The 26571-nt window shown below is 57.2% G+C and overlaps 3 protein-coding genes and 1 long non-coding RNA gene across 7 annotated transcripts in view; 2 read left to right on the top strand and 2 right to left on the bottom strand.

Annotated features, from left to right (window-relative positions):
* The first annotated feature begins 1 nt into the window (after nt 1).
* On the top strand, nt 2-2776 carry LOC101279791 (transmembrane reductase CYB561D2). 2 transcript variants are annotated; one of them, XM_033424453.2, is made up of 4 exons: nt 2-137; nt 574-722; nt 1196-1233; nt 1928-2776. In XM_033424453.2, the coding sequence occupies exons 2-4, from the start codon at nt 596-598 to the stop codon at nt 2429-2431; spliced, it is 669 nt and encodes a 222-aa protein (XP_033280344.1). In that variant the 5' UTR covers nt 2-137; nt 574-595; the 3' UTR covers nt 2432-2776. The 2 variants fall into 2 exon arrangements, with proteins under 2 accessions (XP_033280344.1, XP_004267890.1); XM_004267842.4 differs by having other exon boundaries at nt 17-150.
* An 804-nt stretch (nt 2777-3580) lies between these two features.
* TMEM115 (transmembrane protein 115) lies at nt 3581-8694 on the bottom strand. The gene is made up of 2 exons (XM_004267844.4): nt 7390-8694; nt 3581-4370 (listed from the first exon to the last, which is right to left on the bottom strand). The coding sequence occupies exons 1-2, from the start codon at nt 8238-8240 to the stop codon at nt 4166-4168; spliced, it is 1056 nt and encodes a 351-aa protein (XP_004267892.1). The 5' UTR covers nt 8241-8694; the 3' UTR covers nt 3581-4165.
* A 2381-nt stretch (nt 8695-11075) lies between these two features.
* CACNA2D2 (calcium voltage-gated channel auxiliary subunit alpha2delta 2) overlaps nt 11076-26571 on the bottom strand; it is a 139054-nt gene continuing 123558 nt past the window's right edge. Inside the window, exons 14-38 of one of the 2 annotated variants that reach the window (XM_033424439.2) lie at nt 26167-26216; nt 25888-25977; nt 25609-25680; nt 25322-25396; nt 24024-24098; nt 23873-23944; nt 23711-23782; nt 23542-23603; nt 22555-22631; nt 18464-18524; nt 16315-16412; nt 16004-16094; nt 15834-15896; nt 15594-15697; nt 15212-15310; nt 15031-15119; nt 14797-14847; nt 14488-14559; nt 14232-14384; nt 14037-14089; nt 13863-13918; nt 13602-13728; nt 13318-13427; nt 13148-13230; nt 11076-13027 (exon numbers count right to left, since the gene is read on the bottom strand). In XM_033424439.2, the coding sequence (XP_033280330.1) occupies nt 12887-13027; nt 13148-13230; nt 13318-13427; nt 13602-13728; nt 13863-13918; nt 14037-14089; nt 14232-14384; nt 14488-14559; nt 14797-14847; nt 15031-15119; nt 15212-15310; nt 15594-15697; nt 15834-15896; nt 16004-16094; nt 16315-16412; nt 18464-18524; nt 22555-22631; nt 23542-23603; nt 23711-23782; nt 23873-23944; nt 24024-24098; nt 25322-25396; nt 25609-25680; nt 25888-25977; nt 26167-26216 (2096 nt within the window). In that variant the 3' untranslated portion in view covers nt 11076-12886. The remainder of the gene's footprint in view (nt 13028-13147; nt 13231-13317; nt 13428-13601; nt 13729-13862; nt 13919-14036; nt 14090-14231; nt 14385-14487; nt 14560-14796; nt 14848-15030; nt 15120-15211; nt 15311-15593; nt 15698-15833; nt 15897-16003; nt 16095-16314; nt 16413-18463; nt 18525-22554; nt 22632-23541; nt 23604-23710; nt 23783-23872; nt 23945-24023; nt 24099-25321; nt 25397-25608; nt 25681-25887; nt 25978-26166; nt 26217-26571) is intronic. The other variant, XM_004267846.4, reaches the window with a different exon arrangement.
* LOC117200669 (uncharacterized) lies at nt 12927-16211 on the top strand. Of its 2 annotated transcripts, none has more exons than XR_004482282.2 (4): nt 12927-13019; nt 13337-13459; nt 15485-15712; nt 15988-16211. It is a non-coding gene; the product is annotated as an uncharacterized LOC117200669 (long non-coding RNA). The 2 variants fall into 2 exon arrangements; XR_004482281.2 differs by having other exon boundaries at nt 15941-16211.

Below are 26571 nucleotides of genomic sequence, written 5' to 3'. Positions count from 1 at the left end.
GCTGCGGGGGACTGTCCCAGGAAGTCCCGGATGGATAGGCGTCGCACCCGGAAGTTAAGAGGCTCCGCGACGGAGCGGCAGGGCGCGCGGCAGAGCCCCGAGTAACCCACTTTCTCGGGAGGGAACCACCTCGTCAGGTCGGCGCTGCGGGTGAGGCAGGCGAATCCCTAGCGTGTAGGGGAAGCAGGCCAGCGGCAAGTGGGGAGGCTGTGCGCAAAGGGACTCAGGCCATAATTTCGACGCAACTGGGAACTACAATTCCCGTAGTGCTTCACGCCCTTCCAGCAGGCGCTCCCGCCCGGCGACGGCGTGGTGCACGCTGGGATTTGTAGTCTATTACACTGCCTTGCCTATCTTACCTGGAAGGTGGGCCAGTGATCAGTGCCAATTCAGATGCGGGTACACGCTGACAGGCCACCAGTCCTCGACTATTCCTGGTGCCTGCCTTAGTACTGTCCCTGCCTACCTTAACTTTTTGGAAGAGAGTGGCATTCCTGCCCCGCAACCCTTGCTCCAGTGAAAGGAGTGGACAGCGGGCACCAGAGACCCTTGCTCACTCTGCTATGCTTTCAGGCTACAGCCGGCCTGGTTGACCATGGCCCTTTCTGTGGAGACCGAGTCGCACATATACCGAGCTCTGCGCACTGCATCTGGGGCTGCTGCCCACATTGTGGCACTGGGCTTCACCATCTTTGTGGCTGTACTTGCCAGGCCTGGCTCCAGTAAGTAGAATTCATAATTGACTTTTGGGAAGGAAAGTGTCACTTTTCCTGGGGAGCAGGGGCAATAGTAAGCCTTGGATCTGACTCCTGGGAAAGGCCTGGTTGGCTGAGGGACATGCTATGCTGGAGGAATAAGTGGGGTGGAATAGATGAGAGTTGGGGCTCTGCCAGCTTGGCCAGGTCCCATAGAGTACCTGGCTTCTCTTGTCTTGGTGCTCCACTTAGCTGCCTCTTGCAAAGTGCAGGGGGAAGGAGGGAGGACTGCCAGAGGAGTGGCAAAGCATGGCTTCTGATCCAGGGAGGGTCCAGGAAGAGATGATAGGTATGGGGTCAGTTTGTTGCAGCAAGAAGGGGCTTGCATTTTGGCAGCACCTCCTTGGGCGATGAGCTACTCATACTCCTCAGCCCGTGGGGATTGGCGTGGCTGGGTTCTTCTTGCTTCAGCTTCACGAGGCTTCCTCTTCTCATTCCAGGTCTCTTCTCCTGGCACCCTGTGCTTATGTCTCTGGCTGTAAGTAGTGGGCCTGTCCAGCTCTTAGGGATGGGAGGGAGCATAGCTATGGGTGGTGGTCTTAGCGCCCTCTAAATGTTAATGAACACTTAATATCTGTTTGGAGTAATGGGATGTGGGGTTAGATGCACTGTATGCTCCAACTCCTGCCTATAGTTTATATCCCACGCTTGAACTAGAGTATTCGAGATGCAGGGCAAATGGGTTTGTCTAAGCACAAAATGAGGCTTCGTCCACCTCCAGGCAGGAGGCTTAGAATATGCATTTGGGTATACCTGTGTCCCTTTTCACCTTAATTTATAGTGATGCACCTAATTTTCCTGAAACAGTGCACCCATGTGGCCAACTCTTGCCAAGAAATTGTATCCGGTCCTGTGTCAGAAAAACAAAGCTTGTGAATCATTTATAACTGCCACATCTCAAACCTTGTGTTTGCTGGGTAGCACAGCAGAGATGACATTTCAGAATAGCAGCTAGAAGCAGTGTGGAGAGGTACCTCCTGCTGGTTACTCAGAGCAGATGTTCTGTCCCAGATGGAATTCTCCACTCTTGTGCCACCAAATAGATACTCGTTAGTGGGGAGAGAATGAAGCGGAATCTGCCCACACTAGCTGGCAGCTTAGGTTATATCTAAAGCTTTCTTCCCTTCTGCTGGGCAGCACTCTCATTTAGTGTCCCATCCCTGTCTCCCCAGTTCTCTTTCCTGATGACCGAGGCACTGCTGGTGTTCTCTCCTGAGAGTTCGCTGCTGCGCTCCCTCTCGCGGAAGGGCCGAGCACGCTGCCACTGGGTTCTGCAGCTGCTAGCCCTGCTGTGTGCACTGCTGGGCCTGGGCCTTGTCATCCTTCACAAGGAACAGCTTGGCAAAGCCCACCTGGCCACGTGGCATGGGCGGGCAGGGCTGCTAGCTGTGCTGTGGGCAGGGCTGCAGTGCTCAGGTGGGGTGGGGCTGCTCTACCCCAAATTGCTGCCTCGATGGCCCCTGGCCAAGCTCAAGCTGTACCATGCCACTTCTGGGTTGGTGGGCTACCTTCTGGGTAGTGCCAGCCTCTTGTTGGGCATGTGCTCACTCTGGTTCACTGCCACAGTCACTGGTGGGGTCTGGTACCTGGCTGTGCTATGCCCTGTCGTTACCAGCTTGGTCATTATGAACCAGGTGAGCAACGCCTACCTGTACCGCAAGAGGATCCAGCCATGAGCTTTTCCCAGAACTAGGGGAAGCCTGGATTTGCCCCTCAGTGTGGTAGCCGGGGCTGAGACCTCCTGGACTCTCTCAGTTGACTCGGTCACGGGACACCTCAGGCCCTGGTGCGGTCACGGGTAGCCGGAGTCCTTTGTGTGACACTATTACTTGCTCCTCATGCTGGAGTACCTCTCCTTTCCTTCTTTTTCTGCCATCCCAGAGGAGTTTATGGATCATGTGTCTGGATGAAGTTGGGTTTCAAGACTGCCCCCTGCCCACAGCAACTCAACTTGTGCTGGTATGTCCAGAAATGAGATAAGAGAAAAAAGTAAAATAAAATTTTAAAAGAGACTGAAGGGACTTTCCCGGTGGTCTGGTGGTTAAGACTCCGCACTTCCAATGCAGGGGGCGTGGGTTTGATCCCACGTGCCGTGAGGCGCGGCCAAATATATATATATATATTAAGACTGAAAAGACTGGATGGGAGGAACAGTCCAAAGCTGGGGATAGTTCTTGCTAATGCCATCAGCATGAAAAAATGGGCAGCTGGGCAAGATGGGGACCCGTCCCTGGCTGCTCACTGAGGGGCTAAAGCTCTCTTGGCACACTAGCCCCCCGGATCTGGCTAAGCACCCCATGCCACTCAGGGCCCTAGCAGGCCCGAGGGCTGTAGCTGTGAATGGTGCGGCTGTGTGTATTTCAGTCTCCCAGCTGCTCATATGTTGGAGTTTCTAGACTGTGGTGGTCAAATCTGGGCAATGACAGGATGGGAACTGGGGATGGGCTGCCTCCCTAGATGCCAGGCCCTGAGCACTCTGTCTTGGAGGTGAGTCATGGATAAGAACAACTCCTTATGATAGAGAGGCGCTTAATTATCAGGTCCTCCAGGCAGGGCCTCCTTCACCAGGTAGTGCAGGGAGGCAGAAAGTAAGTAAGAGCCTGAGGTGACAGCTCTGGGAAGACTGCTTGACAGTGGGCATGTGGTGGTGAGGCAAGGGGGAGTGTGATGGGGGGAAGGGGATGAGGGCAATGGGCTTTTTATCCAGCTGGAGTAGCTTTGGTGACCAAGCCCTTGAACCTAGAGTTAAGTCCCTGTCTAACTCTGCAGTTGAGCATGATGAGGGGGCTGCACAAGGTGGTCTAACAGAGCCCAGGAGCCATACCTCAAAGAACTGCTTTATTGATACTGCGAGGCTGGGCTTGGCTGCCCACTCAAGTGGTCCTGTAGAAAATACCTGGGAGCTGTGACTGTTCTGGCCCAGAAGCAGCTATGGCCACAGCAGAGGGAATCAGAAATCTTGACATGAATGTAGTCTCTTTGTGGGCGGGCAGGGATGTACAGCCCTGCACTGGCTCCTGCACTGGCTGGACCCCCAGAATGTTTTTGGCAAATCCTTGCCTTGGCTCAGGGCTCTCGGCAACCAGTATCAGGTGTGAGGGTTGGCTTAGGAGCCATGGCACCAGTGCCCCTGCAGCCACTTGCTTGAGGCTGCTTGCTGAGGTACAGTCTTACCTCAGATGGCCTGGGCTGGCTGTGCTTCAGAGGCCCCATGCCTGGCATAGTGGTTGTCTGGAGTTGGAACCAGGTAGCAAGAATCCTGGGTAGTGTTGGCGAGAAATAGCAGAAGTCTGTGGCAACCCCCAGCAGGCCTTCTTCCCTCTCCTCAGAGCAGTCAGTGCCCTGGAGTAGCTGAGAGTGTGTCAAGGGGGGCTTGGGAGAAGAGGTGCTACACTCAAGGTGGTCTAGAGTTACAGCTTCGGGGGAGCTGCCTCAAAGGTGATCAGGCTGGATTCTGGGACAGGCCCCTTCCCTGGGAGCGTGGGGGCCTTGTCTGACGGCAGGGGGCTATCCACCTTGGCCCCAGCCTCCTCTTCATCGTCTTCCATGCTGGGCCAGACGGACTGGTCCTCCACTCGCTTCAACCGCTCGTTGAGGGCCTTCAGAGCCAGTTGCCTGGGGCCAGAGGAAAGATGACAGGTCACTCAGGATCTGAACTTGGCTCATGCCCTGCACTCTCTCCCCCAGGAAACTGACATGCCGTACTGCTCACACTCCTCTCTCAGAACCCTATGGGTTCTCCTTCCCCATACAGGGCCCAGGGCTCCACAGGGATTGGATTAGGGCACACTCTGCCATCAGAATGAGGACCCAAAGGCTGTAGGGCCTTCCTTCCATAGCTGGGGCACCTCCAGGCTGAGAAGGCCAGCTGGGTGCCTGCCAGCCTGCCCACAGGCCAGCCCCAGGAATGGTTCTGAGGATGGTGCCTAAGGTTGGGCAAAGCTGGTGTCCCTGGGCAGACAGGTGGAAGGGCAAGTCCCTGGACATGTGAGTTTCTGCTAGGCACTGGCATCACATTCAAGGCATTACTTCTCCCCCCTCTCCTTGTTAGGAGTATTTTGAGCCTCCTGGCAAGGGTCTGTGGGGAAGTTTGGAACTCAAGCACCTGCCTTGGCTCTCAGCCTGGGAAGCAGGGCCAACCTGGGTCAGCTCACCCCTCCTAACTGACTCTAATATTCTCCTTCCGAGAAGAATCTCCAAACCTACCAGGACCTGTGTTAGAGCAGGAACACACAGCGTCCTAGCAGAAGGAGAGGAAGGAGAAACAATCCATGTGGGTAGGGCACAGGCCAGAGCCTACTGGTTTCACTGGGCAGACCCCTGGAGACCCCACTCTGCGGGGAGGTGGGAAAGTTCGCTAGAAGAAAGTATATACGTGCACTTGGGACCCTGCCCACCAGGAGTTGGGATGCCCATGCTGCCAGGTAACACTTCTACTAGTGGTCACTGTGGACCCCTGATGCCTCCAAGTCTGTGCCACCAGCATGGGGGACCTGTATAGCCTTCCATGTTCCAGCAGAAAACCAAAATCTCCACCATGCCAGGGAACATGACGAGAGGGACAACAACAACATAGGCACAGAAAGCCCCAGCACACTTCCACCCTGTCCTCCAGCCTGGCACCATGGCAACTTGGCACAGACAGGATGCTGCGACCCAGGCTCCCATTCTGGAGACTGCCTTGTCAATTCTGTTTAAAGCCTGCCAAGGTAGAGAGATGGTGGCATGCTAATCACTCCCTCACAAGGGTCAAAGGTAGGAACCCCTGCCTCCCACTATCACTAGCTCTTTGGGTCAGGGAATGGCATGCAGCAAGATGTCAAACTGGTTGGTGGAGTAACCCCCATCCCCAAGCAAGGTAACAACCACAAGACTATGCCAAGAACCCACTTCCTGACACCCCCCACCCCAATCTGCCTCCACCTGTCCATTTTCTTGGGGCTGCGTAGAGGTTTTTCGAATGTTCAGCCAACCCTAACAATCCCAGATCTCCACTGGGGGAGGGGCCACCACTGTGGCCTGGGATCACCTGAACAGCTCTGAGGACAGCTCAGTTTCTACCAGGCCCAGCCCTCCTGACCGCATCGCCTCCACTGGATAAGGTTAATAGAGACCTCGGTCTTTAGGATTCATCAGCCACAGACACACAAACTGTAGAGCCCACAATTAAGCTCTGCAGCATGCCGTGTGTACTTTTCAACACCTGCCACCTTGGACCATAGTAATCTGTGGCCTTCCCCAGCTGGAAACTCCTTCAAGAAAGGGGTGTGGCCCACACTCCACAGCCCCAGTGGAGAGTAGGCACAGGGACAACTCCAGCTGAATTCATAAAGCTGCCTGCTAAGAACTCATTACACAGGTGAGCAAAAACAGAAGGCTTTGACAAATGCAGACAGTATGAACAGAGCCTGCTCTAAATTTCACTACTCAAGTAACTGCATCAAAAAAAACACTCAAAAATAATGTTGAGGGGGCTTCTGGTGGCGCAGTGGTTACGAATCCGCCTGCCAATGCAGGGGACACGGGTTCGATCCCTGGCCAGGGAGGATCCCACATGCTGTGGAGCAACTAAGCCCGTGCGCCACAACTACTGAGCCTGTGCTCTAGAGCCCACGAGCCACAACTACTGAAGCCCATGCGCCTAGAGCCTGTGCTCTGTAACAAGAGAAGCCCGCGCACTGCAATGAAGAGTAGCCCCCGCTCGCCGCAGCTACAGAAAGCCCGCACAAAGCAATGAAGACCCGACGCAGCCAAAAATAATAAATAAAATTAAAAAAAAAAAAAAAGAATAATGTTGGAAACAGAGCTGTGACCACTCTGGTAAGTCCACAGACCTGGGAGAGACAGAAAGAAATGGATTAAAAAAGATCTGTCCTGCCCTGGCCAAGGTGCATTCAGTGAATAATTCAGTTGGGATTCCTGATGGTGCAGATGGCTTGGTTTACAGATAATGAAAAGGTTGTCTCCACTTCCTGGTGTGGTCAGCAGGCTCCCTCGGTGGGTCATGTGGCTGTCCCCTGGGTTTGGTGACACATGCCTGCCAGAGTAGGCGGGGGTGGTGGGGGTGAGGGGGTGTGTCTAAGTCTAGTTATACCCCAGGCTTCCCTCTCAATAAATAAGCGGCAGAGAAGCACAACATCTGAATTAAGGCTCAGGAAGAGGGTGTAGTCCAGCGTTTGGAAACTAGGGTGGCCCAGACCATCTCTTAAGGATCCCATGTTTCCTTCTCTGTCCCTCTCTCACAGGGGAAGAAGGACCAGCAGGTTGTTTCTGGCTCCCACAGGACCAGTGTCTAGGATTTGGAGATTCTGAGACAAGGCCAGGGTTACGTGTACCTGGCTCTCCATTTGCCCCTCACACAGCTCAAAAGGAAGCAGGGCATTTCTTGAAACTTAAGCGGCCTGAGTGGTGAGAAAGGCCACTTTTACTCCCTAATTTTGGAAAGCACCTCCTGCAGCCCAGACACTTAAATGCTGAGCTCCAGGCCACAAGCTGGCTTTTCTCTTTCTGAATCCGCCCCAACATCTGACTGTAGGCTGCCAGCGTACATACAGCAAGCACCTCAACAGATGGAATGTGACTTGATTAATAATACTATCCTAGCTCGACAAGGTTTTGTAAGATTCCACAGTACCTTCTCCGCTCTGCGTCTTGAGGGTCTGTGCCTGGGAGGCTGATGGTGATGGAAGATGGGGCACCCACATCATAGCGCTTCACTGTCTTCTGGCATATCTTTACCTTCACCAGGAGGCCATGCACCAAGTTCGCCAACAGCCCCACCACAGGCTGCAGGATCTCAGGGAAGAAGGTGGCAAAGGCAAAGTGGTCGGCCATGTCGCCTCGGCCTCGGCTATGGCGCTGGTAGAAGCGAAGATACACCCAACTGGAGATCAGCCCAAAGCCATAGGAGGCCAGCGCTGGGCTCTGGAGCAGTGTGGCCAGCCGCAGCAGCAGCAGCAGCCCCAAGAGCAGCATGGGCACCACACTGACACGCACCTGAGGCACTCGCAGGACCACACAGTCCCCCATGGTTTGCTTGAGTGCCACCAGGACACCACCTAGGAAGCCCAGGGCGCCGTGGATGCGGACAGTGAAAAGGTACACCAAGTTGAAGGAAGCCATGTAGGTGAGGAGGTAGGCGAAGGCCCCCAGTAGCCCCACAGACACGTTCACCACTGAGAAGAAGATGAGCAGCTCCAAGGCCCCCCAGAGGGGCTCCAGCAAACGTCCAGCCACCACCACTGTGGCCAGGCTGATGGCCACATCCCACACATGCTGTTCCATCAGCCCATGGGTGGCCAGGGTCCAGATCCAGAAGTTGGGTGGAAAGAGGTAGCCTGGGGTGACCGCCAGGCAGCCCGTGTCCACGGCGAAGGACAGCAGGTAGAGGAATAGTACCGCAGCGCACAGAGCCTTCACCACCACGCTGGCGCTGGACAGGATGGCCCCCAAGTGTTGGCGGGCGCCCGGTAGGGCGCGCTGCATCTTCCTGGCGGGCGTCGGCCTTAGGAAAGGGTTTAGTGGGCTAGGGGCCTCCCCGGGGCCTCGTCCCAGTCCGGCCCCGACGGGAGGCCCGGGTCCGACCTAGTCACTGGCCTATGGCCCCGGTGAAAGGTCCACTTCCGGTCGGGTCGACTCCGGTCCCAAAGGGCAGAGCCGGGCCTGGTCGCGGGGCCGGGGCCTAGGCCCCTCGCCGGGGATCTGAGGGAAGACCCTGGGCAGCTTAGGCACGCCTAACTGCCTGCTCTGTGTGGCCACCGCGCCGACCGGAATGGCGGTGATCTCAGGGCTCGATCTTCTCCATCCACTCTGGGGCCCTACGGTCGACGCGGGACTGGAGGCTGGTTCTGGGTCGGAGTCAAGTCTGGTCAGCTCCGCCTCGGCCTCGGCTTCGACCGTACCTCCTCCCTTCTCAGGCGCCGACAAACAGCGGCGCTGCGCCTGCGCGCTCGGAGAGGCTGCAGGACGCCCTCTGAACGTCGGCCTTACGGTTCCGCGGCATGCTGGGACATGGAGTCCTCGGCCGGAGCCGGGACCAGCGGATATCAGGGTTCTGGGTAGAACAGCAAGTCCCAGGAGGCTGTGCGCCGGAAGAGGAGAGTGTGCTTGGGAGTTGTAGTTCTCAGGACCGTTTCCGTCGGTTCTCCAGAGGTGGGGGAGGGTGAACGGGCATCGCTAACCTCTGGAGAGCAGCGGGTACCAGCGGCAGCACAGCTGCAGGCCACGCGCGTGCTGAATTTCCCGGAAGGATTGGCTCAGTGTGTGCCTGTTTATCTGAGTGGGTGTGTCCTAGTGGGCAGGTGTGCAGGTAGGAATGTTGGATGGTCCAGGGGGCGCGAACTCCTGGAACTTCCGCGGTCTGGTGTGTGCCTGACCCAGGTTGGAATTCTTGCTCTGCGTTTTGGCGGCTGTGTGACAATGGCCAAATTCCCGAACTTTGTTGAAACCCAGTTTCATGGACAGTAAAATGGGGATGATGACAGGACCTACCGTGAGGATCCAAGGGGACTGGCGTGTACAATGCCAGTCCACCCTGGGTGCTCAGTGAGTGTGTTGCCCAGGCTGCCCTTGTTACAAATGAGGTGGAGCCCATACCGGAACTCGGATCTCCAGCCCCCAAAGGGGTGAGACTGGACTTCTCTTAGTGACTCTCTTCCTCACCACAGTCAATCGCTGATCCTGATGAAGAGAGGTCTCTCCACAAACTTGGGTCAGGCTGGCCTTGGGTCTCCACCTCACTGCAACGGTGGCTTCAGGTAGGTTGTGTCCTGTGCAAAACTGATTTTTGTTTTTTGTATATTGAGTTTTTTTTTTAATATGCATATAATTAAAATAAATATATGACAAAGTACATTTATAAAGTGCAGAATCCCTTCCTTTCCGCCACTGATCTCAGTACAACTGCCGACGTGTGCACAGCCTTCCAGATCACAAAAGGTGTTGCTTTCCTTTACCTTTGGGCTCTGGGTTCCTGCTGCATGCCACCCCAGGGTAGGGTTGCCAGATATAGCAAATCAAAATACAGGGCGCTCAATTAGCATTTCAGTTAAACAATGAATGATTTTTTCAGTATAAGCATGTCTTCAATTTTTAGCATAGTTATGTCCCATGCAATGTTGGGAACATACTGAAGAATATTCATTGATTATCTGAAATTCCAAATTTGATTGGATGTTCTGTATTTTACATGGCAGGTCTACCCCAGGACCTCTGGGGCTGTTGCGGAGCATGGGAGCTGCCTCAGGGGTTGCTAGTTAGGCTTTGCTCTGTGGCCAACCCTTGCAGAGGGTGAGGAAAGGTGTCTTCACTAAGACCTGGAATGCCCTCTTTTATTTATTTAGCATCCAAGGTCCCCAAGCCACAGGCCACCTCATTTCCAAAACCTTTGCTGGTTTCTTGCATCTGGGAGAAAGGATTTCTCCTAAGTCTCAATTTGCTCATCTGCGGTATGGAGATAAACTAATATCCAACTCTAATGTGTGGTAAGTACTCAGCACAGGGTGAGTGCATAGTGTGGAGTGTGTACTGTAAGAGAGCAAGTGTCAGTAGTACTGGGAAATCTCTGCACTGGTGGTTATAAGTCTTTCCCGTTGAAAAGAAACTCGAAGGTCACACAGAATAGGATTGACTATTAAGAGAGTTGGGATTAAAATGAACAAGGGTGTAGGGCTTGCCAGAGGGAGGCCCGAGATTTGCTGAAATGGACTCAGAGCTGTGTTCCAGCGTGAGCAGCAGTGGCCACTGACAGCACCAGGCCTCCTCTGGGCTGGGAAGGAGCAGCCATCATGCTTGTGGGTGGGCCAGACCTTGGCCTCCTCTGGACAGCAGCACTGGCCCTCAAGCACGAAGTCATGGACTTGGGCCAGGTAGTCACTCTTTGCTCCACCTGGAGGACCTGCGTATGCCCTGGTAGTCTGATCCTATTGGCTAGAAGCCTGCATCTCATCTCCATCTTCTTTCCTCCACAGTCTTGGCCTTGAGCCTCTGGGAGACTTTTTTTTTTTAAAGACAGTTTTTCCTGGAGGCTTTTGATAAGATTATACAAGACAAAGGATGTCAAGGATCTAGCACTTAGGAGGCCTGGGAAGCGTCATGCCCTCCACCCACCAGAGACCTGGATTGCTATGGCCTTCACTCCCAATTAAGTGGTAAGTGGGGCTCTGAGGTCATGGCCACCTGTCTTCAAGCCACCCAGTCCTCACTCCAGGGCAGAGACAGTGTATGGGAACCATTTGAAGTGAAAATATGAAGATTATTTAATAACTGATCTTTTGTAATAAACCATTTGAAAATATTTTACAAGGAATCACACACACAATATTTTACAAAGTTTCTTGACTTTTTTGTTGCTGTTGTTTTTCTGACTTGTCTGTACAAAATAGAACAACCAAAAAAAAAGGGCAGATAAAAGGAAATGGCCCCCCAGTCCCCCACAGATCCCCCGAACCCGAGGTGAGGGGACAGCCAGGTCGGGTGGGTGATGAGAAGGATCAGACCCAGCTGGGGGTTTGACAACTACCTGATGGGGATTGCTTTGTCTGCTTTTCTGTTTTTTAAACTTAAAATATATATTAATTTATCTGTATATGTTTCTTTCTTTATTTTTATATTCTCCATTGAGCACCTGACTACACTACAGTTACACACACGCCCCTGCAAGACATGGCTGGCATCTAGGCTGGGTGTACAGCATGGGTGCCCACCCTGGCACCAGCAGTGGGCATGGACCATACACACACACTGAGAAAGCGACAAGCAACGTGACATTAATTAACGGAGCCATTAATTAATGTATCACCCTCCCCCCCTCCTCCCAGTCCATCTGAGCCCTATGGCCATATCCCCCTGCCCTCAGTCCCCCAATGGCCCCCAGGCTGGGATGCCTTTGCAAGAAATGACCAGAATGAATGGTGTGAAGAGATGTTCCCAGGCCCAGCCTGTGTATGTGCACAGAGTGTGTATATGTATGTGCAAGTGTGTGTTCAGCAGGGAGGAGCAGTTTGGCCAGGGAGTGTGTGAGTGGGAAAGAGACAGGCCTGAGTGTATAAGGGGCAGATTGGGGGTGGGATGACCCAGCTAGGAGTAATCAAGTCACCCCCGCTAAGGCAAAGGGTGATGCCTGGTGAGAGTTCCTCTGCTGAGGGGTGCAGGCAGTGGCATGTGGTCCCACTGGGGGCCTGACACTAGTGAGAAATGGTTACAATGAGCACCTGGCAGGGTCAGGGGCAATAAGGGGACACTGGCGGCTAGGTCAGGACAGAGGGGTCTTCACCCTTTGCCCCAGCATTTGGCACTGTTTGACATTCAGCTTTAGAGATGGGGGACCAGCTGGGTTACAGGTCACATAAGAGGCGGACGGTGAGCAGGAGATGGAGTGTGCACATGCCAACCTCCCACCAACCCCTCACCCCGTATAAGGCTTTGTGAGCCCCCACCCTCACCCCACCCCAGGGTGTGTGTGTCTGTGCACGTCTGTGTTTGTGTGTGTGCCCTCCTGGGTATGTCGGAGTCCAGTTTCTGCCCTCAGGGCTCCAGGTGTGTATGGGGTTGAGTCTTAGCCGGTGTCACTGTCACTGTCCTGCCACCTGCCGGGCTTGGGGAGGGACAGGTGGCTGTAGGCCTGAGAGAGGCAGGAGCTCATTGGGGGCTGCCCCAGGACCTCTCTCCTGCCAGGACTTAAGCTGGGATGCACAGGCCTCAAACTGCCCATCTCAATTTCCTCCATTATTCCCAGATTTAGTCCTGGGTGTAGCAGAAGGGCCAGGTTAGAGGAGTCCAACTGGGGCAAGACCTCGGTCTTCCACACAAAGGGAGCCTCGGGGCAGGGCGGGCTGTGGAGGCCTGGTTTGGCACCAGTACTGTGGCCTCCCTGGCCCAGCCCTCCGGGGTGGGTGAGTACAGTGGGAATGAGGGGTCTGGGGACACTCTGACAGTTCAGCAGCCAGACGTGGCTTGGGGGCCAAAGACCTGCGGCGCCTTCCTTCGGGACCCCCCCTCCCCCCAAGGCGCAGATTCTCGGGGCCAGACGCACTCAGGTCCTTCAGTGAGGGAGGGGGGCGAGGCTCTAAGGTGGGAAGTGTGGGGCGAGGGAGCAAGGGAGCGGCGGGGAGGCCTGGTGGGGGGAGGGGCACTCAGAGGCGGCGAGAAGGGTGGGCGTGGACTTGAGGCTGCGGCCGGGGAGGCAGGCTCAGGAGGAGTAGCAGCTGCAGGGACACCAAGACGCCCAACGACGGTGGGAAAGAGGCTCCGCGGCCGCAGTCTGAGGTATCTTCCTGTGGAAAGAGACAAGGAGCAGCCGGTCTGCCCGGGCTGGGCGGGCAGCGGGTGCGCAGGGCCGCACTAGCCCTGGGGCAGGGGGAGCTGCAGGTCAAGGCCGCCGCCCCCCTCCTCACCGTGGCGTTGTAGTCGAAGCAGATGTGTGGGCCTCTCCGGTATCGCGGTCTCTGCACCAGTTCACACTGCTCCGGGCCGTCCGCTGGGCATGGGTGGGGAGTCAAGGGGGCGGCGGCACGGAGGGAACGCGCTGGGCGGGAGGGGCCGGGGAGCAGCGCGGGAAGGATACAGTGTGTCTCCTTCTGCAGCAGCCGGCCAGCCTCACACTGGCTGCACAGCGGCTTCTCTGCCACCACGAAGAGAAGGTTGGTGTGGGTGAGTCTCTGTGCGTGGAAGAGCCTGGAGGCAGCACAGAAAGGCGGGGCGCTGAGGTTCGCCCCACCCCGCCGCCCCTCCCCTCCCCTCCCCTCCCCTCCCCTCCCCTCCCCTCCCCTCCCCTCCCCTCCCCTCCCTTCCCCGCTGCAGCCCCGGCCCGGCCCGGCCCCGCCCCTCTGGCCTGCTCAGCGCGCGCACCTGGAGCAGTTTCCGCAGTCGATGATGGCGTTGTAGGAGGCGTTCACCGAACCGAAGTAGTACTGGGTCTGTTTCATGACGCAGCTGCTCTCGCGCACCTCGGGGTTCCCCTCGGCCTCCGCGGGGTCTGCGAGGGTCCAGAGCCCCTCAGCTGCACCCCTACACCCTGAGCCTCGCTCAGCCGTAAGCCCCGCCCTCCCTTTGGAGTAGGTCTCAGATTGGGGAGGGGCTTTGAGGAGGGACCTCCAAAGCCCTACCTACCTGCCTGGAACCAGCTGTGGTAGATGAGACCATAGAGAAGTTGCTGGAACAAAGACCTGCAGGGCATGGGTCACCGAGTGGGAGTGGTCAGCGAGGCCAGTACCGTGCCCCATTTCTTTCCAGCCCTCCTGCCCAGGGAGCACCCTCCCTCTCCCATTTCCCCTGGGGACTCACCAGGCCGCAGCAGAGGTCCACCAGGCTAGGTTAAGGAAGTCTGCAATGGTGGGCTGCAGTGGAGAGAGTGGCATGGGCTCCCACTGCTGCCCCTGGACCTGGCTCACCCCCAGCTTTCTCGTTAGAGGTAGGGGGTCATCTGTGGGCAGGTCTCCCAGTCCCCCCATCTGCAGGTCAGGCATTGCTGGGGCTCACCACAAAGATGCCCCGGGGTGCGGCACCCAGGTTGCCCGGGGGCAGGGGGGCACAGGCTGCCTGATAGTCGTAGGACTCCTTGCGGGTGTAGAAGGAGTTATTGTAGAGTGCCAGCATCAGGTTGGCATCCACCTCACTGAAGAATCTGCCCACCTGGGGATGCCGGGAGGCAGTGGTAGTCACAGGGCTGGCAGTGCCATATCCCCAGAAGGCTCAAACCCAGACCCTCTCCTTCCACCCTCTTACTGACCCTCACCTGGTCCCACTGATGGTTCTGGTTTGACAGCACCAGGAATCCCCCATCATCAATGAGGACACAGAGCAGGTCCTGAGAGGTGGGAAAGGGGGAGGAAGATGGGGAGGGGCTCCAGCCCAGCCTTTCCTCCACAGACCCTGGCAGTCCAGTAGCTGAGTGGAGGGGGCACCATTCCCCCAGTTCTAGTAAAGCTGTGAAGTCAGGGTGGGATGTTGAGACCCACTGGCTAAGGGATGGGATGGGCTAGGAGCTGCATTTGGGACTCAGGTGTCCAGGAGTGGGGTAAGCTAGGGTTCAGGGCACACGCACCTCGTTGTTAACCTCGCAGTCCATCTCACAGTGGCTGTTGGGGCCGCACTGCTGGGCAGAGAGCAAGGACCGTAAGTGCCCACCAGTTTTCCTCCTCCCATCACCCTTTATACATCGGGGACCCTGCCTCCCCATAGGCACCAGAGCCACTCTGAGTGGGAGGACTGGTAGGGGTTCCTGGGGACTCCAGAATGGGTGCTTCTGGGCTTACTGCCCTCATCCCTGACCAGATACCTTCTGAGGCTGGTCCTGGTGGGTACGGTTGCTGGCTAGCACCTTGAACTTCTCAGCCCAGGCCTCTAGGTCCAGCTTAACGCCTACCACTGTGGGGGAGAGCAAGGGGCCATCAATGCCCACCTACCTGGGCAGCACACTGCCCATTTTCTCTTTCCCTACCTCCGCCCTGGGTATTCACCTGCTGGCCTCAGTGTGCGTCCACCTAGGCTGAGCTCCACAGCCGTGCTGACGAGGATGCCCACCGTGTCATTCTCCAGCTCCAGCGGCCTTAACCGGGCTGGGGGTGGGTGAGGTGGGGTGGTCAGGAGTAGGGGCTGGCAGCCACATGACCACTCTGTGCTGGGCCCTGGGAGCCCAGGAACCCAAGGTATGGCTGACCTCAGCCTAAGCACCGGGCACCCAGCATAGCGTCTGGCACAGCCTAGCCCTCTCTTTATCTGCCCCATCTCAGCCAGCCAGCCTCGAATCTGAGAGGGACCTCAAAGAGCAGAGCCTCGCCCTGGCTGAACAGAGAAGCCTCAGCTTCCCACCTGCTGCTGTGCGCCTGGGAGGACACTCACCATCCTGTTGTGGGGGCTTGAAGACATAGCCATGGTTATCCAGGCTGCGGCGGTAGAAGCTGGCATTGAAGGGCTCAGGGGTCTCTGTCCAGTCCTCAGCTGCCCTGGTCACACAAGAGGTTGGTGGAGGGGTGGCTTGTGGGGGCAGTGGTCTCAGCAGATGAAAGAAGGCCTCTGGGCAGCGGGACAGGCGGGGTCCCAGCAGGGGCAGGGTGTCGGATAGTGGGGCAGGTCACTTACTTGTTGGGGAATACGCGAGTGATGCCACCATCAGTGGCGGCGAACACGGCCAGAAGGCTGTACCTGGGGGCAGCAGGGAGGTGAGGTCACAGACCTACTTTCTGCAGGGCACGGCCAGCGCCTATGGGCCCATCCCAGCCTCCTGCCCCCACAGGCTGGGTGGTGCCTACGTGTTGAGATCCTGGTCCCGCCACACGCGCTCCACCAGCTGCTGTGTGATGCCCGTGTCCAAGATCAGGTTGTGCAGAAGGAAGTTGTTGCCTGGAACAGGAGGGTTGGGGTGGAGGGAGGATCTTCTTGTGGATCCCTGCCCACTCTCCCCGCTACCCCCAAGGCTCCGAACCTTCCCCATGACCTGGCCCAGGACCTGCCCTTGGTTTGGGCCTGCATGTTTCCACACCTGCCCAGTCTCTGGGTTCCTCTGGGCTGCCCCCTTGCCGTCTGGCACTGCCCAGACCCCGCTGCCCCACCAGTCACTCACACTGCTTGGAGTCTGGAGTCACTTTCTCCATGAGCTCAATGAAGTTCTTCAGGAACTCAGTGTTGTTGTCTGAGGCATTCAGTTCCTTGCAATACTCTCTGGGGGTGGGGAGGGGCAAGAAGAGTGGGCTTGGGGGAATGCACAGGGCAATAGGGTTGAGGCTTCCCAACAGGCCTGCCTGGCCATTCGCTGAGAAGCCCAGGCCTCAGGGAGGGGCATGTGTATTCTTACAGGCTGCAGTGACTATACGCCCAGCAGGTAACCAGGTCTGCACAGGGGCAGAACTGACCTGCTTAAGTGCAAGAAGCAGAGAATGAGGGTCTGCTTCCACCACGCAAGCAGGTTCTCCCTTCCGGGCATGGCCCTGCAGAGCCTCTCACCTCTCCTGTGTAGCTGGAGCTAGACGGTGCACCTGGGAGGCCCCAGGAAATGCCTCATGGCTGGCTCATCGAACTGTGTGCCATAGCGTTCCGTGGGCACGGTGGGTGGAGTCCTGACACTGGCTTAGTTGGTCTGAGACCTCATCCTGCTGCTTCCTGGCTGTGTACCTTTGCGCAACTCACTCAAGCTCCCTGAGCCTTAGTGTTTTTCATCATACCACAGAGGGTGTCACCAAGTCAGTGGGAACACGTGGCTCCTTGGATTGGCTGTTCCCTCTGCCCAGGGTGCTCTTCCCCCAGAGATGGACAGGCCAAATCCCTCACCTCCTCAAGGTCCTCTCTGGGCTCAGAATGTGGGTCCAGAGAACGTAGGGGCTGAAGGGAGCAGGGAGATCTGCTTGGGGTTCTGCTCCCCAGGAAGTCTTGGCAAGCAGTCCTTCTACCCTGGTACATGGAGCTATCTTTCCTGCCTAATCCCTCATCCATACCCCTGCCACCAGAGACCTCCTCACTGGCCTGCATGGCAGCAACTTTGTGGGAAATTTTTAAATGCTCCTCTTCCCGAGGCTATGCTAGGGCCCAAAGCTTGATGAGGGCACCTGGGACTGAATCTCAGTCCCCACTTGCTCCCAGGGCCTTTGTGCAGTACACAGCCTGCACTTCTGTATGGGGGAGAACACACCTGATACACTTAGAGTGACACCCATACAGCTGAACTTGGGATACAAGTCACCTGCAATCCCTCCCCCTCACATAATATGTACATTTACACTCACCCAACACATATTTATTGAGCTCTCCTGTGCCAAAGATACAGAGGTGACAAAAACAAACATGGTCCCTGCCCTCAGAGCTCCCTCAGGGTCCTGTGGGCCACACAGGCCTTTCCATACATTCCCACAGTCACCAATGCACACGGCCACCCCACATTTACACTTGGACTCTTACAAATGTACATGATGACTCACAAATACAAACACACATCTACAGAGAGTCACAGTGAACTTTGTGGGTGCATGCACACACGTGCACACACATGGAGGTTAGGAGTGTCCAGAGCCCCCGTGTGGTACCTGAGAGTGCCCATGGATCTCTGTCAGTTGCACCCACCTGCCCTCATGCAAAGCCCAGGCCACAGGGGAGGGCTTCACCACCCGGCGGCCTGCTGGCCTCCTCAGATGTGGGCCAACAGACAGAGGGTGTGCACACGAGGGTGCATGCCAAGGATGGTCCAGGCCCAGGCCTGTGCTGGGCCCTGATCCCTTACTTTCCAGAGAGCTCTTCATAGTCCCCATCCCCTCATCCTCTTCCCGTCACCTAGATGGGGCACTGCCGACAGGGGCTCTGGCTGGCTCGGTCACCACACCCACACAAACACTGACTGACACGGGACAAGGACAGGTGCGGGGTGGGGGTGGGGTGGGGAGGGCGCCACAAACCAGAGCAGCAGCTGCCCAGTGAGGGGCGTGCTGCAGACAGCCGGCGCAGGGCAGAAAGGGCTCCTTCCTGGTGGCCTGGCAGGGCAGGGAAGGTCAACAGAGAGTCCAGAGCCCTCCCGTCCGAGGCCTGGTGGGAGCTGAAGCTATGGGCACTGGTGCCTGGTGTGCCTACATGGCCCAGGTATGCACACGGCCACACATACAGGGCTGTGCATGGCAGGGTGACACTGCACAGGACACAGACACATAGCTCCAGGCAGCAGTGCAGGAGGTGGGCCCAGGGAGGTCGGGTTGGGGGAGGACACCTCAGCAAGGCCACACGCAAGCTACCTGGGAGCAATGAAAACATGTCCTTCAGACTCAAAGCTGCTGGGGAGCAGGAACTCAAAATCTGCAACAGAAACGGGGGGTTATCCGGCGGGGGCTGGGGAGGCCGGAGGCCAGGGGTTCAGAGCTGACGGGGCTGGAGGGACAGGGAAGAGGGTGGCTTGAGGGAGGGAGACACCAGCAAAGAGGAAACCCGCCACTTCCATGTTCAAGTTCGAGCCAGAGAGAAGAGGCGGGCGGGGAGGGCCTGTGGAGACTACAGCATCGCAGGAGGAGGGCAGTTATAGCCAATATGTTGCCCAGGCCTGGTCCTCTGTCGGCAGTGAGTCCCTTGGCGTGGCTGTATATGCTTCCATACGGCTGTATAGCACATATACACGGACATACACACACACATATATATACACACACTGCTATATATATGCATGGTCTGGGGGAGGCACCAGTCTCGCTCTTATCACATCCATAATGGAAAAAACCGCATGCTGAGCTTCCTTCCTCCAAAGAGACTCTGAGGAATGGAACTGGCTTTTGGCTGCGGATTTTTATCTCTCTTTGCTGTAGCTGTTTGCATTTTGGTAGGTCTTGCTTTTATTCTGTGTCAGGCATCAACATGGCCAAACCGAGGGGGTTCCTCACGGGCACAGACAGTCCAACCAGAGACAGTGTGGGCAGCTGGGGGTGGGCTGCAGTGCATTGTGGGGGTCCAGTGGTCTTCCCTGGGGTAGGAGGCTGGGTGAGGGGAGATCCTTGAATGTTCCCACACTGTGAGAGGAGAGTCTGGGAGCTGGGAGGGCACAGAAGCGCTGCTCAAACATGAACACCCTCTTGGGCCGGGGGCATGAGGGCAGGTTCTGGTCTATCCAGAAGGCCTGTGTCTGGTCTATCCTTCCGAGGACCTGTCTGGGCTCAGAGCAGCAAGGGAGAAGCTGGGGGCTCCAGAGAAGGCATGGGGTGCTGTTGAGGGATCCACCGACTGGGCCTGTACGTGTGTGAGAGTGAGCACATATGTATGAGCGTGTATGTGCATGTGAGAGCACGTGTGTATGCATGAGTGTGTAAGCATGTGCGCATGTGTGCAAAGGTCCCTGTGTGGGTCTGTGAGTGAATCTGGGGATGTGGCTACTAGGGCTCCTCTGGGGCCTCTCCCTGCCCAGCTGGGCTGGCCACCTTGCTGGTCTGAGTCTGGGAGGTGTCCCTCTGTTCTCTTATTCTGGGCAATGCACCTCCCTATCCTTTCACCCAGATTCCAACCTCTTTTTTTTTTTGTTTTTTTTTTGCCACGCGGCATGTGGGATCTTAGTTCCCCGACCAGGGTTCGAACCCACGCCCCCCCTTCATTGGAAGCCCGGCATCTTAACCACTGGACTGCCAGGGAAGTCCCAGTGCTTTATTTTTGCAGAAGAGGGGTCTTCCCTGTTCCAAAATACTCCCACAGTGCACTGCAAGATGCTGGGGAGGGGGACTTTGGGTGCCTGGAGGAGCTGGGCAGTCACTGGTTGGACTGTTGCTTTCTGATAGGACTGTGAGGCAGGGTTTGGACACAAGCCAACAGGGAAGGGTTGGGGTGGGGAGAGGAAGAAGAGGAGAAAGAAAAAGAGGTGGGGGGAGAGGAAGGGAGACTATGCTATGGTTGTCATTGTTATCAGGGCCCTGCATTTCTGGGGTCACTGGGAGGGATGTAGGAGGGGGAGACAAGACAACTCAAGCTAGTGGGAGTAGGGCACGTCCTCCACCTCCACCCAGGCCAGTGGGGGCAGCTGGATCCCCTTTGCTGGACTAGGCTGGACAGGGCCACTAGGGCTTCTTAGGGAGACCCTACTTCCCCATGCGGACTGGGGACAGGACATCTCCCCATGGCTCTCCATGGCCCATCTGCCTCGGTGTTCCGTGGGGGGGCCTCTCTGTGCACCAGCGGCAGAGACCCTTGTGTGCTGTCCTCTCTCACTCTTGTTCTTTGCCAGGGCCTGTGAGTTCACTGCCTACCTTTTCCCGAAGTCTCTGGCTTAAGTACCTCTGAGTGCCAGAATCTTTTTCTTCACCCCCAGCCTGATTCCCTCTAAGCTCCTTTGCTGGCCCTTGGGGTCCAGAAAGATCCCCTTCTGTTCCCAGCCAGGCCCAGGGGCCCTGAGTCTGCCTTTATTTCCCAGGGGAACACCTTCCATACCTGACCACTCTTCCCAGGAGCAGCCAGCACCCCAGGGCAGGGCTGGGCCAGTGGGCCTTTACAAAGTCACCAGGAGTAGCAGGGGTGGCAGGGGACAGGGGTTTCAGCACCTAGGCCAGCGTTGGGTCTGCCTTGCTCTCCTGGTGGCCTGGCTGCTGCCCTATCCTGCCCCTGGGCCCCAGGGTCAGGGTGTGGGGCTTCCAAAGCCTTCTGTTTCCCCTTGGGAGGGCCGCCAGCTTGTGGAGAGAAACTGGAGAGATCTGAGGAGGGAGAATATCCCCGAGGAAGCCTCACATAAGCCCTTTTGAGGACTGATCTACCCCCTACATCTCAGGCCCCTTGCCCAAGTGGGTGGGAGGTGGTAGAGAGGCATCTAGCCCTGTCCCCACTGTTGAGTTGTCTTGAAGGGACAGAGAAGGTGGGGTGGGGGGCAGAGGCCTGCCCAGAGGGAGCCAGGAGGATGAGGAGAGGGCCTGAGCTCTCAGAACACGCCGGAGACCACCCTGCAGGCAGGGCCAGGGGAAAGGGCTGCTGGCTCTAATAGAGGTTTAGGGATCAGAGGAAAGGCAAGAACTAGAGGAGCCCGGGGGATGCTGGGGGGAGCCCTGGAGAGCAGGGGTTTGGCTGGTCCTGGGCAGGGAGGGGGGCAAGCAGGGGCGTGAGGGCAGGGGGTGGGGTGGGGAGAGGAGGGTGCACTGGTTCTGAATATACTTGCCCTTCAGTTTGCTGATTGGCACTGGGACAGTCCACCAAGAGAGAAAGCGAGGAAAACAAAAACAACACAAACACAAAAACAAACGAAAAGGGGGAGGGGAAGGGGAGGGGCACAAACAATATTTTATTCAATGGCTGTTTGAATGAAAATATTGTGTCTCATCATCATACCGAAAGGAAACTTCTTGCAAAAAACGACATGAGAGAGAAAGAGAGAGCGAGAAAACTCAAAGGAGATGAGCCCCAGTCAGCCAGGCAGGTGGGGGGCGCCCGGTGGGGCCGGAGCCCCAGCCTCCCTCCCAGTGACCTCGGGCGGTGGGCAGGCGGGGCCACGGGCTCCAGAGGCCTCTGGGGGAGGCCCAAGGTGAGCAGGACATGCAGGGATGAGCCACAGGCAGAGGAGCGGGAGAGGGAGGGAAGGAAGGAGGAAGGGGAAGAGACAGGGAGGGTGGGGGAGGCAGGGATGAAGGCCCGAGGAAGGGAGCAAAGGAGGGGAAGGGGTAGGAGAGAAGATGGAGAGAGGAGAGTGTGAGAGGAGAAGAGAGGGGGAGAGACTGAATGGGCAGTGGGAGGGAGGGGATGTGGGAGAGAGAAATGGAGGGAGTGAGCAGAAGGAAGCGGGAGGGAGAGAAGGTGCGGGTGCAGGGAGGGGAAAGGAGGAGGCAGGAGGGCGAGAGGGAGCGGGAGGGAAGGAGGAAGGGCAAAGGGAGAGAGTGAGGGGGCAGGAAGGCGATGGAGGCAGAAGGTGAGAGAAGAGGTGAGGAGGAAAATAAGGGAGGATGAGCGAGGGGGGACAGAAGAGGGGGCAGGGTGGAGAGAGACCCGGGGGTGGTGCCACAGCGGGAGAGCGCTGCGCAGGGAGCAGGGGGCAGGAGGGATGAGAGGAGGGGGTGTCTTCCAAGAACTCAGCCCCCAGGCGTGTGTGGGGGAGGCAGGCTAAGGAGGGAAGACACGGAGGAGGAGAAACCAAAAACAGAACCTCAATGGAAACCATGAGAGAATGGTCTGGAACCAAATCTGAGAAAAGGCAAGCATGCAGAGTTCCACAGACTTTCCGATGGCTGGTGCCCCAGCCTGCGGGCGCCTGGGGGGGCGGGCAGATTGGGCAGGAGGGGCCGCCTGACCGCAAGCGGCTGGCTATGCTGCCTGGGGCCAGCCAGGGTGCGGGGCAAAGGCGGGGGTGCAGGGCGCAGGCAGGGGCCGGGCCACTTACACTTGACCTGCAGGATCTGGTCACTGAGGTTGGCTTGGAGGTAGAAGGTGCTGTAGGGCGGGAGCACTAGCCCTAGGCTGGGGAGGAGGGGATGGGAGGAGCACAGGTCACTGCTGGAGAGAGGCGGGCCCCATTGGCACCCTCCTCCCCACGGCTTTGGAGCTGGGTGAGAGGCCCAGGCTGTGGCATCCCCTCCCCCGACCACCAGGGACACCTCTCCCTGGTTAGCTGTGAGAGATTCAGGGCCTAGGGGCCTGGGCCCTCCACTTCCCGAACTCTCCTGGAGGCCTCAGAACTCCCAGCCCCAAAGCAAATCCCCATCCCACCCCTCGCCCCAGCGGCCTCCCCCAGCACACCACCTGCCCAGCCAGTCTCCTCCAGCTGGCCAGCAGCAGACTCACAGGGGCAGAATACTGTCAGTGAGCTAGGCTGTGAGGATGGGGGTGGGGGTGTTGCCATGAGAGCGGGGTCCATAGTCCCCAGAGACTCAGGCCATGTGAGAGCCAGCTAAAAGCAGGGCTGGCACTATCACAGTGAGGGGCAGTCATGGGCTGGTGCTGGAGTGTGAAGGAGACCAGCTCTTGGGGTACGCAGAAGACAGTCAGTACACTCTCTGGGGCTGTGACAACTGCTGAGAGCAGGCCGGTGAACGTGCTGAGGATGACATCCTGCATGCACACATCCAGGGATACAATCCAAGGCGGGAGGGATGTAGAGAGGGTGGTGGGGAATGGGGAGGCATCAGATGCACTGTCGTGTCTCCACTGTGCGCTCCCAGGAGATGCTGCTTGTTCATGAAGGGCCAGCGAGGGACCCTTGGGACTGAGCACCCAGGAGTGAGAAGTAAGCAGCCCTGGCTGCTGGGGCCCCACTGGGATCGTGGTCACAGCCGCTGAGAACTGGCACACGGGGGTGGGGGAGGGAGGGGCAGCTAGGGCTCTGGGGCTGCCCTGCCCCTCCCTGCCTGCCCAGCCTGGCTCCACTCACCTGTAGTTGGTGCTCCTTATAGGCACCCAGGTGTAGTTCCGCATCACCTCGTCTATGTACCTCTGGGAGAAGAGGCTGGGTCAGGTGCTTGGGGAAGCAGGCTGGGGTGGAGTGGGGGGTAGGAGGGTGTCCACCCTGACCTTCTGTCCCCCTTCTGCCACCTTCTCACCTCATCCAAGGACTTGACCAGTGTTCTGATCTGTTTGTGGCCCTTGTTGCCATCGATCATGCTCCGACGGATCTGGAAGGGTCAGAGACGTGAAGGGTGGGGCCCCTACCCTTCTCTGCTCTGGATGCCCGCCCCCATCCCTCCTCCTCTTCTTCTCCTTACCTCCTCCTTGTTCTCATCCTCCAGCTCTGCATCCAGGAAGTCCAGGGTCACAGGCTCCCGGAAGTTGGTGGTCTAGGGGAGGCAGGGCAGGAAGTCAGGACCTTCTCTCACAGGGTTTACCCCCCATCTGCAGGCCACCCATCTGGCTCACCTGGGGCTTGAGGTTGGGATGCAGCAACACGTAGCCATTCAGGTCAATGGCAAACACGTAGCCGTTGGCTCCAAGCTGGGGGTATAGATAGAGGAGCTTAGGGCCTGGAGGGTTGGGCAGGGATTTCCTGGGCTCCAGAGCTCTTCCTCATCCTGCCTCCCACGCTGTTGGGGGGTGCCATCTGCCTTCCTGGGTCAGGGACCCCAACATGTCGCTCGGCCCCAAGCCTACCTCTCAAGCCAAGCCCAGCAGGCTGGTGCCCCTCATGCACTAGCCCTGGCCCATGCTGGCCAGCTCTGTGGGACCTTAATGTGATTTGGCCTTCTCAGCCCCTCCCCCGGGTTCTCATGGCGCCATCAGTCAGCGGAACCTCTCCACCTCCACTGGCCCCACAAGGCTGCTGTTGCCCTCCCCTCCTCTCCCCACTACGGCCTCTTCTTGGTCCCCATCTTGGTAGACCGCAGGGGGACGAGTGTACCCTTGGACTACCTGGGGTGTCCCTTCCAAGTGTAAGGGAAAGAAAAGCAGGACTCTGGACTCACCCCTTAGCTCTCTGAGGCAGTTTTCTCACTGCACATGGAGGCCAAAGACTTGGAGCCTTCATGTGGCTCAGGTTTAAGCATGCTGACACACATCTCCCAACCTTTTCAAAACCAAGTCCCAAACTCTCTTTGCCATAGGCCCTGGGTCAGCCACACTGATCTGGCCCCTTCCCTGGCTTATGATTCTGTTTTTCACCTTCAGGCCTTTGCCCAGAGAGTTCCCTTTGCCTCCAAGGTACGCCTTCACCTCCTTTCTACCCAGGACACTCCTGCCTATGTGACGGACCAGGGGTCGACAAACTAGGGCCCATGGACCACATCTGGCCCGCTGCCGGTTACTGTACTGCTGTGAGATAAGAATGGTTTTTACATTTTTAAATGACTGAAAAAGAGGGATTTCTATTTCATGACTTGTGAAAATTATTTGAAATCCAAATTTTAGTATCTACAAACAAAATTGTATTGGAACATAGCCATGCCCATTTATTTATGTTTCGTCTCTGGCTGTTTCCTCAATGCAGTAGAATTGAGTATGAGTATTTAGGCTGGCAGAGACTAAAATATTTATAATCTGGCCCTTTACAGAAGTTTGCTGATCCCAGTTTTGGGCCCAAGATCACCTCCTCTGGAAGCCTTCCCTGACCGCCTGAACTCGGAGAACTCCACAGAGGTGTGGGAATCCTCATCAGCCTCTGCTGAGCCTGGCTTGTGTCCACAGGAGAGGCGGAACAGGGAGATGGGCAGGTAGACACTCACCGTGTAGTTGGGAGTCAGCCTCTTGATGTCATTCAGAGCCACGTCAATGCCCATCACGCCCAGGATCAGCTGGTTCTGGGAGCAGAGGCAGGGGGTCTGCAACAAGCTCAATTCCATGGGGGGAGCCACTGTGCCCAACTGCCCATGCCCATGGCCTCAAGCTGCTCTCAAGCTGCTGCCCCTGTCCCGTTTAGAGGCCTGCCTATCCGCGCTCCATCCCAGACCTGTTTTGGGCATGCACAGCTCTCCCCAGGCATGACTAGCCCTTCCCCAGTGGGGAACCTCACCTTCTTTTCCCCAGGGCCATCCTGCGTCAGGTTGAAAACAGGGAGGGTCCCTGTCACCACCAACCCCAGCCCCTGAAGGGAGAGGAGGATGGGTCAGACTCCTGTGGCCAGCCATGCCCCCACCCTGAGTGTTCAGAGCAGGGGTGTGGGGACAGGCCACCTCTCTTTCTCCTCTGTTTGGTTTACCACCATAAGGGGGCCCGCATGGGACCTGACCCTGTGGGCACATCCTGGGGGGAAGGTCACCAGCCCCACCCCTTCCTTGCCCCGAGGCCTTACCAGTGCATCCTCGTACACGTTGGTCCATTGAACCTGCTTGGCCTCCTTGCCCGCCAGCACCATGGGCCTGCCCAATACATCTAGATATTCCTGGGGAGGTGGTGGGGGCAGGGGTGGGGCGTCATGAGTCTGCCCCTCCCACTGTATCTTCCCTGTCCTGCCTCCCCATGTGTCAATTAGCCACCAGGGGGCGCTCTCATCACACAGCAGCCCATGGTTCCCACGACCCCGCGAAGCAAAGACAAGGGGCTGGGAGGAGGGGCGCCCCCACAGTCTCACCTGCGTGTTGATGCGAATGGCACCGATGGAAGGGATCTCAAAATAGTAACCTGTGAGGGAAGGGGAGGCAGAGGTGGGCCTGGGTGCTGCTTGGGATCCATGGCACAGGAGGCCCTGTACCCTGGGGTGTGTCTGCAGCCCTGACTGGTCTCTTAGGTTCCCTCTCTTTTTGGTGTCATTTCCTCTGAACTCATGTTCCTTTAGTGCTCCCTGCCATTACCCTGTGAATGGGACCAATGACATGGAAGGGGCTGTGAGTGTAGGGGTTTAAGGAAGCAGAACTGGGATGAAAGGAGGAGCCTGAGGCCTGAAGTCCCTCATTCTAGGATGGCAGTGACATTCAGAGTCCACCTGGAGGCCAGGCCCAATTGCATGGAGAGTTGGATTGACCAGAAAACAGATGCA

This window comes from Orcinus orca, chromosome 10 (assembly GCF_937001465.1).
Source record: "Orcinus orca chromosome 10, mOrcOrc1.1, whole genome shotgun sequence".
Lineage (NCBI taxonomy): Eukaryota > Metazoa > Chordata > Mammalia > Artiodactyla > Delphinidae > Orcinus > Orcinus orca.
This window is presented reverse-complemented; position numbering and strand designations above follow the sequence as displayed.

Coding starts and splice junctions, on each gene's coding strand:
- LOC101279791 (XM_033424453.2), top strand. CDS start 596: ATGGCCCTTTCTGTGGAGACCGAGTCGCACATATACCGAGCTCTGCGC. Junction 723..1,195: donor ACTTGCCAGGCCTGGCTCCA/GTAAGTAGAATT, acceptor TTCTCATTCCAG/GTCTCTTCTCCTGGCACCCT. Junction 1,234..1,927: donor CTGTGCTTATGTCTCTGGCT/GTAAGTAGTGGG, acceptor CTGTCTCCCCAG/TTCTCTTTCCTGATGACCGA.
- TMEM115 (XM_004267844.4), bottom strand. CDS start 8,240: ATGCAGCGCGCCCTACCGGGCGCCCGCCAACACTTGGGGGCCATCCTG. Junction 4,371..7,389: donor CAAGACGCAGAGCGGAGAAG/GTACTGTGGAAT, acceptor CTCTGGCCCCAG/GCAACTGGCTCTGAAGGCCC.